This window comes from Delphinapterus leucas, chromosome 20 (genome assembly GCF_059928025.1).
Source record: "Delphinapterus leucas isolate spDelLeu-1000000601 "Yukka" chromosome 20, BTC_Dleu_Yukka2, whole genome shotgun sequence".
In the NCBI taxonomy this organism is placed as follows: Eukaryota; Metazoa; Chordata; class Mammalia; order Artiodactyla; family Monodontidae; genus Delphinapterus; species Delphinapterus leucas.
This window is the reverse complement of record NC_143148.1, coordinates 53,640,840-53,654,949: the sequence shown is the minus strand read 5'-3', so window position 1 is coordinate 53,654,949 and position 14,110 is coordinate 53,640,840. Positions and strand designations below refer to the sequence as shown.

The window sequence follows — 14,110 nt, the reverse complement described above, 5'->3', positions numbered from 1 at the left end:
TTTTTCATCATATGTAAATGGTAGTTTATATGGAAACTAAACCTAGGGCTGTGTTCCTGTTTTAGTAAGATTATGGAAAAATAAAACCCATAGTGTTTTATTTGGTATAGCTGTTTGTTTCTTACATGCTTTCAGTTGTATAAGATAGCTTTTTTCCTAAGTTTAGATTTTTTTTTTCCCTTACATTTCAGTGATTTTGCCATTGGTTTGGTGATTAGATCCTCATATGAAATTTTTTTTTTCCTATTTGGTAGAAGAATCTGTAGATATTTTTTTTATTTTGTCTGAGTCTGTTTTCATATAAATGTCAGGTTTTCTCCTTGACTGCTTTCTAAGTCCTCTATGTAGTTTTTTATATTGCTTCATTACCTGATTTATAGATGTTTTTCTGTCTGTTCTTTCATCCTTCAATTCTCCGAACCTGTGCTCATTTATTTCCTCTCTGCTTTTAATGCTTCCCAGTTTCCCATTTACTGCTTCTAATGCTCTCCTCCTACCATTTCCTTCATGTGTCATTTAAGTACTTCATTCTTTGAAGCTTTAACTAGAAGAAAGGTCCGGCCAGTTCTTTCTGATGCTCTCTTTGCTGCTTTGTTGCTGCTTTTGTTCTTTTTATTGAAATAATCGCTAATACTACTTTTGCAGCATCCTCTTTTGTCTCTCTTACTTGTTTTGTTTGGTTTGGTTTTTGGCTAATTGACCTTCCATGCTATCTGCGTTGTTTGGTGGTGTTTTGTGAATAACATTATAGTTATCCTTTTTTTTTCTTCTTTTATTCAGGGGCCATGTTGACTCCCTTTGGAGATACCGTAACATGTATTTTAATATAGACTCTGTTTTAATTTGCTTTATGACTTATTTTATTGGCCTGCTACAGAGTATTGTCTTCTGAAGACTTACCCATTATACCCTCCTTTGAACCTGATTGTTGGAGGCTTCATATGATTAAAGAGGGATATCAAATATTTTTCTCAGAGCAGGTATCCCTCCATGTTCTACAACGTTTTTTTTTTTTTTAACCTTTTAAAGCAATGAAACGCCCTTCCCCTCTCCCCACCGACAGTCTTATGAAGAAAATTAATGTATGACGGATAAAAGGAATGTTTTGGTTAAAGGGACCTGGTGTTTCATCTGTTATTTGAAATGGCCCTTTGATGAGGAAAAAAAAAGTTTGAAAACTGCTACTATTCCAGAAGATATGTTAGAACTCTTTAGTCAAAACTTTAGACCTAGAAAACTTCTTAAAGATTATCTAGCCCAACTCCTTACATTTGAGCTTACTGGCCCAGAAGATGAAGTAACTCCAAGGTGTTAATCTCAGGACTCAGGGGAGGGCAGCCAGAGTCCCTGGTTAGTGCTCTGTCACTAATCTTTTGCTCCTGTGGCTTCTTTCCATATCTCTGACAGCTGAAAGATTTTGATGTCCAATTATTCACATATACTCAGTTTTTTCAACTTGAATTTGCTTTTCCTTTTTTTCCACTCTGCACCTTTAAAATATGTCTTTATTGGTGTATATATTATAAGCATGTAAATATACACGTATGAAACCACTTACATTCAAGTTTCTCTGCTTTAAACAAGTACTTTTTCTAGTGCCAGGCTCTGGGTTTCCTGTTAGTTATAACCTGCTGGCCAGATCAGAATACTAGGCTAAAATCCTCCAAGGTGAAAACTACATTTAGATCCAACCGATTACAGAAACATAAGATTTGGGGAGAATTGGGTTTGATGACTATTCATGATGAAAAAATCCTAGGAAGTTCAGCTGACTATAAGTTTCCATATGAACCATTAGGATAATATGGTTACTACCAGCCAGTTACTCTTTTGGCAATATTTATAGAAATGTGGTGTGTTTAGGTCATAAGAACTAGAAGGCCCACTGTAGTCCATATCTGCCGGACTTTGTTTAGAGCACTAGAGTATTTAATTCTGGTGTGGTATTTTTTTATAAGGGGTTATTCATATTAAAGTGTTGTATAAAAGGCACTTTACAGATAAGACTTTAGAAGGCAGAAGCTATGTTCTGTGGAACAGTTGTAGAAACCAGCAGCGTTCAGCCTGTAAAAGAGATAGTGAGTGGGTTACCTGTAATCAGATATTTGGAAGATTGTAGCAGGCAAGGAGAAATAGAGGGAAGTAGGAGAATTTACAGGGAAACACTTGGTTCAACACGAGAAGCTCTGGAACAAGTAGAAGTGTCCAGCAGTTAAACAGGCTGCCTCTCAGGGTAGGGAGCCTCCTGATTAAGAAGTGTTCAAGTAGAGGTTAGATGACACGCTAGATTGTGAGCTTCTGGAGAACAGGGACAGGACTCATCCATCCTAAATATTTATTGAATTCACATTTTGGGAGGAAATTAACTCAGCAAATATTTCTGCACCTATTAGGAGTTAGTTGCTGTACTGTATTGAATGAAATTTTACTAAATGGCCTCTAAGGTCACTGTTTCCAATCTCAGATTCAGTGAAATAAGAGCCGTGTAGAAATTTTGTCAGTAAAAATGTTATTTTTATTTTGCAAATATATCTAAATATTTAACGTATGTAAATGATGACGTAATCTATTGTCTCTCTTCTCCCCCCCTTCCTTTTATTTTCTAGTACATGGAAAAGAGGAACAAGAGCAGGGAGCGTGGCAATGCAATGCGAAAGAGACTTTTTAATCCTCCAGAGGAATCTGAAAAATAGATCATACTTTCATTGGATGCCTTGGCTGAGAGAAGACCCAAAGACTCTTGGGTGGTAGTTGAAGGAATCCCGTTGCATTTGGTCTTCAGAATCCTTTGAATGGAAAGTGACCCATGAGAAATTGAGCCTTGGAGAAGTGTGGAAGCCCTGGATCCGGAATGTTGGTTGGGCAGAGCTGTTAGTACTCTCTCTACTCTTCCACCGCACCTGAGACTTCTAACGTGTTTGTTCCCTTTGCCTACAGCCCGTTGACATTTGAGTAACTTATCTCCCTCAATAAAATCATTGATTCTAATCATATTTTCTCTGTTCTCTTAGACTCTCTTGGAATTAGGGCAAAATGGTGCCGTTAGACTTCTCTCTTTGCAGTGTGGCAGTTCTGGAGCCTAAACGTTGAAGGCACAGCTAGGGCAGACAGAGCTTGGGGAAATCCCAGCTGTGTTAACTCTATGAAAGTCTTCCAACTTTATTGTTTTTAAAGAGCTCTTTTCCAAAAGGTTAAATGTTTAGCATTGGTAAAATTGTGTCTGGCTAGGATTTAAGTCTGAGCAGACTTAGCTTCTCCGTTTGGTTGAAGGTGCCCACCCTGGGTGCCAGTTGTCTCGTGGGCATCAACCTTAGGCACGTGTGCCTCCTCTTTGCTGGGCACAAGGCCCTTCTTCCCAGTCTCATTTCTAGCAGCTATCCTGCCAGTGTTCCTTTCGCCGGGTGTTTCTGAGACCTGTGACAGTCTGGAAGCCAGCTTCCAGCCATGGCCACAGCAGGGCCTTGAACTTCCTGTTGGATGACGTGTCAGCAGACTGTGAGCCATGAGCTCTTTGTAGTGAACTGTGCCTTCATGTGCAGCAGGAGGCCTTGTTGGGCATCAGTGTTTGGTAGTGATTTCCCCATCACAAGAGGTGTTCAAGAGGCTGGACATTCATTTAGCAAGGGGGTTACCCAGGGTAACAGACATTCGATAAAGGCATGGAGGAAGAAGCAGAATTAATTCTGAGGTCCCTTTCAAGACTGAGATTTATGAATATTTATTCAGTCAGCCCTCCCCCAAGTGTCAGGCAGAACAGGTACAGAAGTGAGACATTTTGTCTTCAGAAGCTTGTAGTAAACTGACAAGTTGACTATTACAGTAGTGTAGTAAGTACCATGATTAGGTAGGTGTCATGGAAAACATCGGGCATCCATGCCCAGCCTTCAGGAGGAAGGAGCCATTCCAAGAAGGCTCCTTAGCAAAGGTGACCTTTGGCAAACAGTGAAAATGGAACTTTCTCAGGAACTTAAGGTTGTTTAGCCTGACTGGAATATGAGAACTACTGGTGGAAAAAGATCCCAAACAGCTTTGAATTCTGTTGCAATTTTATCTTCAGTGCTATGATAACCAGTTGGGGAAGTAGAAATGGTGACTAGGGATTTGTGGAGGGGCCTTAGTTGGAAGGATGATGTGTTTCAATTTGTATTTTAATAATATTTTTCTGGTTATGGTTTGGGGGATAAATTGGAAGAGATGGGAGATTATACCCAGGGAGACCAATTTGGGTTTTGCCCCAATGTAAATGAGAAATTAGGGCCTGAGTTAAAGAAGTGGCTTGGGGATCAAGAAGAGGGACTAGAGGGCTTCCGTGGTGGCGCAGTGGTTGAGAATCTGCCTGCTAATGCAGGGGACACGGGTTCAAGCCCTGGTCTGGGAGGATCCCACATGCCGTGGAGCAACTGGGCCTGTGAGCCACAACTACTGAGCCTGCGCATCTGGAGCCTGTGCTCCGCAACAAGAGAGGCCGCCATAGTGAGAGGCCTGCGCACCGCGATGAAGAGTGGACCCCGCTTGCCACAACTAGAGAAAGCCCTCGCACAGAAACGAAGACCCAACACAGCAAAAATAAATAAATTAATTAATAAACTCCTACCCCCAACATCTTCTAAAAAAAAAAAAATAGAGGAGGGACTAGATTTGAGGGGGAATTTGGACCTAGAGTCAGCATGACTGACTAGGTGGAGGGTTTAAGAAGAGTCCAGGAGGTCGCAGGCTTTTTTTTTTTTTTTTTTTTTTTGCGGTACGCAGGCCTCTCACTGTTGTGGCCTCTCCCATTGCGGAGCACAGGCTCCAGACGCGCAGGCTCAGGATCTTCCCGCGGCATGTGGGATCTTCCCGGACCAGGGCACGAACCGGTGTCCCCTGCATCGGCAGGCAGACTCTCAACCACTGCACCACCAGGGAAGCCCAGCCGCAGGCTTTTGATTTGTGTTTTCATGCTGATGGTCCCTGCCCTGAGCTGGAGGGAGTACAGCAGAGGTGTGGTGAAGTGTTGAGTTTGCAGTGTGTGGGGAAGATCCGGATGGAGATGGCTTTTAGACTTTTGAGTGTTCAAACCTGGAGCTTGTTAGAGTCACCAGGACTAGAGCAGATTTGAGAGAGGGCAGCATGCAGGTGGCAGCTAATGCCCATGGGCCCATGTTGACAGTGGACTGTGAGTGGTGGTTTATAGACCAGAATGAAACTTTAGGGTCACTTAACTTAAAAAACAATTGTATAAGTTCATTTTTTATGGAACATTCAAACAATTTATGTCTTACAGAGTAAAAATTTGAAACCCTTTATACCCCTATATTACTTGACTCCCGAGAGGAAACTGTAGTTGACAGTTGGTGGGTCTTATGCACTTACATGGATATTTCAGGACAGGAGAAGGAGCCCTGTGTACAGAGAAGGAGCAGGCATAGAGGTAGAAGGCAAACCACAGGGAAGGGTGCCTCAGATTGCCAGGTAGTTACGGAGGAGGGAGTTTCACTGGGTCAGAGTAAGGACTGAGGAACCAGTTGATTTGGTTCCTCTGTCATGTGTGACCTTAGAATGGTGTGGTGTGGGGTGTGGAGAAGTGGGTGGAAGTCTGGGTGGAGCTGGAGGATTCAAGCACCTTTGAAAAGGTTTGGCTCTGAAGGGAAGGGCAGTGGAGAGTTGAGAGACAGTCTTCTTTTTTTTTTCTTTTTTAATTTAATTAATTAATTAATTTACTTTTGGCTGCGTTGGGTCTTCGTTGCTGTGCATGGGTTTTCTCTAGTTGCGGTGAGCGGGGGCTATGCTTCGTTGCAGTGCGTGGGCTTCTCATTGCAGTGGCTTCTCTTGTTGCAGAGCAGGGCTCTAGAGGCGTGGGCTTCAGTAGTTGTGGCACACGGGCTCAGTAGTTGTGACACGTGGGCTCAGTAGTTGCGGCGCACGGGCTTAGTTGCTCCGCGGCACTTGGGATCCTCCTGGACCAGGGTTCGAACCCGTGTCTCCTGCATTGGCAGGCGGATTCTTAACCACTGAGCCACCAGGGAAGCCCGAGACAGTCTTTTACAAAATCAAAAGAAGTGGTGAGTGACACTTGGGAATGGGTATGTGTTGAAAGAATGCCAGAAAAGAGAGAGGGATACATTTATGGAGTCAAGTCTTTGAGGATGCAAAATTGGATGAGATTCAGGGTTCATGCTGACAGTGATATGTTTTTTTTCCAGAAGGCAAATTAGAAACTCTGAAAACTTGAAGCATTGTAGGAAATGTTAAGTATTCCTTTCAGAGAGCAATAAATACCTATTTGTGCAGGACGCAGTGCTGTTTCTTCTCCAAAGAATTAGGAGGTTCTGTTTCTGCTTTCTGAGCACCAAAAGCTCAGACACACTAACATGGTCACCAGTTACCAATGATAAGCTGGTAAATGTTTAATAACTGGCTCTCAGAAAAAAAAACAAAAAACAGAATGGAACAACTCCTTTGCAGCTTTTTCCGTTTCCCATAGTGTAAATACTCCTGCCATGGCAGATTTTAAGGTACCAAGCTGACCTCACTGAAGGTGGTGTTGGGAAGAGGTGCGCACAGGGGTCTCTCCTGAGCTGGTATCAGCTGGCACCCGCCCCGTAGGGCACTCCACTGATGCACAGAAGGGACTGCAAGTCATTTGATTGCCCCCTGATTGTCACCTTTCTCACTTCCAGCGTTTGGTCAGTTGACAGTTCCTGTAACTGAGGTGAACGCTAAAGCGAGAGTGTTGTGATGTGACTTTTGTGACAGGGCAGCTGTGGTCCAGGACTCCTGGAGTTCAGAGAGTCTCCAGGGCGTGTCATTTTGTAGAGGAGCGAATAACCATATGCCAGGTGGTTTAGGAAGGAAATGAGACCTGCCTCTGCCCTGAGGGCCCCAGCAGCAGAATTCAGGAGCTGAGATGCCTCCTGTCCTCAACCCTCCTCTCCATAATCACATTACCTTGGTAGCCATCTCAAGGACTTTGGGGACCTTCAAAAATGGGCGCAGGCTGTTTCTGAGTTGTCACCTGGCTGTGTGACTTCTCACAGGTTGTTCAGTCTGGATTTCAACTCTTATTTTTTTAATTTTTTTTTTTTTTGCGGTACACGGGCCTCTCACTGTTGTGGCCTCTCCCATTGCGGAGCACAGGCTCCAGATGCGCAGGCTCAGCGGCCACGGCTCACGGGCCTAGCCGCTCCGCGGCCTGTGGGATCCTCCCAGACTGGGGCACAAACCCGTGTCCCCTGCATCGGCAGGCGGACTCTAAACCACTGCGCCACCAGGGAAGCCCCAACTCTTACTTTTAAAATGAGGTTGTCGGACTAGTTTACTGCGTTGCTTACCTCAGGCCTACTAAGCACTAAGTAATCAGTAGGAGATAATTTTGTTTTGCAATAAAAAAAGCTATGACTGTCAGGGAAATTTGGCCCGGATGTTTTTGTTGTTTTGTGTCATTTTCCCTTTAAAGTTCCATCCCATCTAGGTCTTAGCTTCCTACCTTTGCATCTCTTTCTGACTGCTGTAAGACGCCACCTTTACTAACAGGACTATATCGTATCCCTGGAGGATGGAGGCTAAATTGGGGGTTACAAAGTACCGCTCAGAACTCCTTTCCCTGCTCTGGTCTGGCCTCCTCTAGACAACTAACTCTCCCAGTACAATAAGTCCCCTACATATGAATGAGTTCTGTTCCGAGAGCATGTTAGTAAGTCCAATTTGTTTGTTAAGCCCAGCAGAGTTAGCCTAGGTACCCAGCTAACACAGTCGGCTATATGGTACTGTACTGTAATAGGTTTATAATACTTTCCACAAATAATACATAGAAAACAAACAAACACTAAAAATAAACAACATGTTTAATCTTACAGTGCAGTACCTTGAAAAGTACAGTAGTCGAGTACAACAGCTGGCATCCAGGGGCTGGCATCGAGGGAAGAGGCAAGAAATAAAGACACTGTGCTACTGTACTCTATACAGTACTGTACAGGAAAGTACACAAAAGCACAACCGCTTGTAGAGGATGCACACACGTGATAATGTATGCCAGACACGTGAACTAACTTACGTGATTGGACATGCAAACGCACGTTCACATCTTTGAAAGTTTGCAACTTGAAGGTTGGTATGGAGGGGACTTACTGTACTGCCAGGGAAACCCTACACTCTGCTTTTCATGTCCTACTCTGAATATTCCAGCTTGTCCTAATCCCAGTACAGTAATGTGCACACTCAAGGCCTTGGCCATATCAGCCCTTTCTACTTTTCTAGCTCCTTCTAGGAAGGGAGTTTGTGAAGGAGAAAAGGCTGTGGAGCTGGTGCACAGTGGGTGAGGGAGAGAGGGGACAGAGGTAAGAAGAGGAAGGTGGGCAGGGCCTGGGGAGCCACAGCAAGGAATTGGGATCTTACAAAGATCTGTCTGGTGGTTGGGTGAAGAATGGTTATGGTTAAACTAATTGAACCCAAGTTTAGTTACTTAAAAATTTTTAAGCCTCACATTCCAGATCTGTAATTGAGGAATAATATCATTACTTATCACATAGGGTTACTGTGGGGATTAGTTGAGATAATGTATGTAAAGGTCTTAGCAAATTAGCTGGTACAAAGTAGGGCTCACTCAATATTGTTATTCTTTATAAGTGCATTCAAACTGGAGTAATAGAAACATTTCCCCTGCACCTTGGTAGAATGTACCAGATCACTTGGGGTGGTCCCATTTGGGCAGGGCCATGGCAGAGGGGTGGGGCGGGTCACGGTGAAATGCTTGGTATGTGGCAGAAGAGGGGACCAGGCTGCTAGAGAAAGAGCACTTTCCTCCTAGGGATTTCTGGCTTTTAAATTTGTTTTTCAGTTGCCACTTGTAGTAGAAGCCTAAGAGGCTGGAGGGAGAGAGGGGTAGGGAGGGTCAGAGGTCCTATGTTCTGTTGCCGTTTTCAAACACCTGGCACTGTGCTGGGTGCTGGTGATGCAGTGATGAACAAGCTGAACATAGTCCAGGTGAGGGCTTGTGTTATGAAAGACCACCTAAGTCCTGGTACAGAGTTGGCTTTCCTTTCAAGGGCGCTGGAAGACACTGTCGGGTTTCTGTGGGCTGCAGAGTGAAGTGACAGGTTTACCTAGTGTCCAGTGCCTATGGGTCATAAAGGACCATCTCTTGAAGAGCTCAAGCCGGTGTTTTCCAGGGAAATCTAATTTTGCAGAACACTGTCAGCCCTAATGTTCTGGTCACAACAAATTTATTAATGCTTTATTGCAAGGAGCACTACACAGTTCTACTTAAGACTGAGGAGAGAAAGTTGAGCTTCTACTGGCCCTTCATAAATGGAGTTTAAAATCAGGTTAATCTCCATGGGGTTTTTAGCTCAAAGCACAGACTTAGTTTCCTGAGAAAGAGTTTGGGCGAACCCCAGTGATGTCATTGGACTGCCAGGTGGACACACCTGAGATTATTCAGTCTTAGCAAAAGAACAAGTCCCCAAGTCCCAAGTGAGCTGCCTTTTCCACCCTGCCCTGAGATGGAAATTGGTGCCCTTTAAATGAGGTCCAGGGGTTCAGATAGGCCAAATCCTGCCTTCATCCACAGGCATGCCTGCTTCCCCCAGTGAGGTCACTGAAAGACACATGTGAGTGAAAGGGAAAGCAGAGGGATGCTTTATTATTACCAGTCTCCTGCCTCCTCTGTGGTATTAGAGATGGAGCAGGTGGCGTAGACTGGAGGCTGGTGGCCTAGGCTGGAGGCTGGTAGTTTCCTTCCTCTAAGCTCAAGTCTGACCTCACTGGCAGCTGGTCACATGGGCAGACAGGAGGCTGAAAACGAGACTGATGGTAGACAGGGAGTGAGAGCGATATGGCTGAGCTGCTCTCACTCATCAAAGAAGTTGGCTCCGTGTGGACCCCCTCTGACACAAGAGCCAGAGGAGAGTGCCACATCCCTGCGTGAATGTTGCCATTCTTTTTGTAAAGTAAATATTTCAGATTTACTGAAAAATACAGACGCTGTATGAACACCCAGGTACCCACCATCTAGCTTTATTAATTTTAATATTTTGCCATATATGTTTCAGGGTTGTGATGTTTTTTCTGTTTTCTTTTTTTTTTTTTAAGAAATAGTACATTACAAATGTGGGTGAAGCTGCCTGGGTATGTGTCTCACCTCGATCCCATTCCCTTTCTCTATCAGAGGTAACTATTTTGACTTTGCTATATTTCATTCCCATGTATGATTTTATACTTCTCATTTATAGGTTAAGTATCCATAAACTATATTATTTTGCATGTCTAAACATTTTAATTAGAAGTCATCATGATGTATGTAGCCTTCTGTAGCTGGCTTTTTAAAAAAATAAATATATTTTATTTATTTATTTATTTTTGGCTGTGTTGGGTCTTCATTGCTGCACACAGGTTTTCTGTAGTTGTGGCGAGCGTTGCTGTGCGTGGGCTTCTCATTGCGGTGGCTTCTCTTGTTGCAGAGCGCGTGCTCCAGGCCTGCGGGCTTCAGTAGTTGTGGCTCACAAGCTCTAGAGCATAGGCTGAGTAGTTGTGGCACATGGGCTTAGCTGCTCCATGGCATGTGGTATCTTCCCAGACCAGGGATCAAACCCATGTCCCCTGCATCGGCAGGCGGACTCTCAACAACTGCGCCACCAGGGAAGCCCCCCTGAAGCTGGCTTTTTTCACAAAATATTATGTTGATAAATGAAGCTCTTTACTCATTTTAATTGTTATATAGTATTCCATTGTATAACTGTACCACTGTTTGTTTATGCATTTTCCTGTTGATGATCATTGAGACACCAAGTTTTTGCTACTATAAACAATGCTTTAATTGGCATTCTTACATGTCTTCTTGTGCAATCTGTGAGAGAATCTCTTGGGTATAACCTGGGATTTCGATTGTTGAGCTGTAAGGTATGCATCTTCAACTTTACTAGGAGTTTCTAAATTACACCTCAAATGGTTATAGACATATAATTAATACATCTTAATGATATTAAGTTTTTCTGTCTATGAACATAGTATATTTCTCAATTTACTCAGTTCTTTTATGTTTTTAAATAAATTTTTATGATTTTTAAATAACCATCTCATGAATCTTTTGCTAAATTTGTTCCTAAGTGGTACTTTAAAAATTACATATTTGATCTTATTGTTAGAGGTATATAGGTATGGAATTGATTTCTTTATAGTGATCTTATATCTAGAAAGCTTGCTGTAGTTTATAGTTTATCTTAGATATTTCCATATAGACAATCATGTCACTTGTGAATGTTTACAGTATTGCTTCTTCCTTTCAGTGCTCAGACTTTTTATTTTTAATTGCACTTAGGGCATCTAGTACAATGTTTAATAGAAACACCAGGTTTCTCTTGTTACTGACACTAAATCCTAACATTTCACGGAGAACGTGTTTGTAGTAGGTTTTTGGAAAACACCTGTCTGTTGTTAAGGAAGTTCTTCCTGTGGTACATGTTGTGGACGGACTTTCTCCACCTCAGTTCCACATGCCTCCCCAAACTACTGAGAAGGGAAAGCTCAGTGCTGCATTTTCTCGGATTCTCTTACAGTCAGGCTTTCAGATACGAATTAGTATCCATTCACCAGTGAGACTTGAGTTTAAAGTTGACTTAAGGTGCGGGAGAAGCAGCACATCAGGTGTCCATTTAGCTGGTATGGATTCTAGCACACAGGGAGCAGTCAGAGGGCCAGCCATTGTTGCTGCGGTTCCCCCCGCCCACCCTTTTTTTTTTGGCTAGGCAGCTTCCTAATTGTGTCAGGAACATATACCCAGCTCTGCAGAGTGGCTTTGGGATTTGTTCCTGAAGTTTCTTCATCCCCCTCAGTAGTTAAGTAGGGTTATTTTAATACCTTGTAGTAAATACTTTTCTGCCATTACATACTACACTCTTTCCTTTTTAATGTACTTTATTATATATAAGTATATATTTAATGCTCACTGCTAGTCTTATGTTAATATGTCTGTAGTCATTTTGGTTGTCTGAAGCTTGTTCTCCAGCAGATTCCTCAGGAAGGTCTCATGAGAACAATATTCCCTGGGTTTTTGCATGATGATAACAGTTTGCACCCTTATAGTTTCTGAACTTGTAGAAGGAGTCTTGATTCGGATGATTTTTCTGACAGTGTGAAGTCTTATTGGTTTTGCATAGTATTAAACAAATACTATGTTTTCTGAGATTCCTTGGCTTTTACTCTTCCATTTTTTTCTGGGCATTCACTTTTCCTTACCTCTGTTGTCGTATCCTGCTCAGCGTTTATTCTGCTTCCTGTGTTTTCTCCCCAGGGTGGGATCTTGTCCTAGAAGGGAACCCTGGAGGGTGGGTTTTGAGAGTTCACAAGGGCTAAACCGCTCCAGCCCTTTTCACACCGCCCACGGGCCTCTTTTAACTCACCCACTGTTGAAGTAGGCAAAACTCCATCTTAGTTGCTCCACGGCCTGTGGGATCTTCTTGGACCAGGGCTTGAACCCGTGTCCCCTGCACTGGCAGGAGGGTTCTCAACCACGGTACCACCAGGGAAGCCCTGGTCTCAGATTGGCTTGCCAGTCTTCGCCGTGAAGGTCTGTTGACTGTGTTGCGTGCTTCAAATGCCCAGTTGCTCCTGTGTGCCTCTTTGCACATAGTAGATGTTCATGCATCACAGCGCTTGTGGTTCCTGAGGATTTGTCCTCGCTTGTGCTTTGCAGGTTGGCTTTTTAATCTAGTTTTGTTGTAAGTGTTGTCCATGGCCTTTGTCTTGGTTTACTTATCTGGTTCCTCTGTGTGTGTGTATGTGTGTGTGTGTGTGTCTCTGTGTGTGTCTATGTGTGTGTGTCTGTGTGTGTGGGGGGGATTTGGAGAGATCCAAAAATTTGCTTCCACAGCTACAACCATCTTTCCAGAATCTCCCATCATGCACACTTGATTCATAAAGGCTAGAGTTAATCAGTATCTCCTGAGTAGAGTGTACTTAATTTAAACTCCTATTTACACCTTATTGTTTTTCTATTTGGAGACGTCTCTATTTTTTATCCCTTAGAGTAGTGATTGTTTTGTTTTTCAACTTCAGTATGTGTTTAGGTTTGCCATAGGTTGCTCATCATTCCATCCTGTATCCCACTCCTTCTAGGTTTAATTACTTTATTCCTAAAAAACAAACCTTAGAAGTTCTTTTAGTCAAGGTCTACTAGTTATAAACTTTTTCGGGGTTTGTCTGAGAATGGCTTAATTTTGTCCTCAACTTGTATTATCTTTTGGCTGGGTATAGAGTTCTAGGTTATCATTTTCTCTCATCATTTTGAAGAAATTTTCTTATTGTCTTCTGGCTTATTGTTGCGTACTCAGTCTAATTGTTGCTTCTTTGAAGCAACTCTTCTTTTTTCTTTAGTTTTTCTTTTTTTTTCCCCCAAATACCAGAAGGCATCATTATTTTTTTATTTTTATTTTTGGGCTGCGTTGGGTATTTGTTGCTCTGCGTGGGCTTTCTCTAGTTGTGGTGAGTGGGGGCTACTTTTTTGTTGCAGTGTGAGGGCTTCTCATTGTGGTGGCTTCTCTTGTTGCGGAGCACAGGCTCTAGGCACGCGGGCTTCAGTAGTTGTGGCTCACGGGCTCTAGAGTGCAGGCTCAGGAGCACGGGCTTAGTTTCTCCATGGCATGTGGGATCTTCCTGGACTAGGGATCCAACCCGTGTCCCCTGCATTGGAAGGTGGATTCTCATCCACTGTGCCACCAGGAAAGTCCTTCTTTAGTTTTAAGGTCCCTTTGTCTTCAGTGCTCTGCAATTTCGTTATGATTTGTCTTAATGTAGATTTTTAAAATCTTGCTTGAGAATTTGTCTGATTCCTGAATATGAGGATTCTTGCCTTTATTTGAAAATTCTCAGCAGCCATTTCTTTGTTTCCTCCATTCTCATTATTTTCTACTTCTAGAGCCCCTATTACATATGTATATCTATGTATGTATGTATGTGTGTATATATATATATATATATATATATATATGGCCTTTTTATTCCCTTTTCTATTTCTCTTGAACTTTTTCACATTTTCTATCACTTTACCTCTGTGCTGCCTTCTTGGTAATTTTCTCAAATCTATTTTCCAGTTTATTAGTTAGCTCTTCTGCTTTGTCTCCTTCGCTTATTTATCTAT

The 14,110-nt window shown here is 42.8% G+C and overlaps 1 protein-coding gene across 5 annotated transcripts in view; it reads left to right on the top strand.

Moving 5' to 3' along the window:
* Positions 1–11,042, top strand: part of CMC2 (C-X9-C motif containing 2) — a 47,024-nt gene extending 35,982 nt beyond the window's left edge. For 4 of the 5 annotated variants that reach the window (XR_016391033.1, XM_022583115.3, XM_022583118.3 and 1 more), the window contains one exon: positions 2,607–11,042. Coding sequence is in view for 3 of the 5 variants with exons in the window: in XM_022583115.3 (XP_022438823.1) it covers positions 2,607–2,693 (87 nt within the window). In the remaining 2 variants the exon portion in view is untranslated. The remainder of the gene's footprint in view (positions 1–2,606) is intronic. The other variant, XR_016391034.1, reaches the window with a different exon arrangement.
* The last annotated feature ends 3,068 nt before the right edge of the window (positions 11,043–14,110 follow it).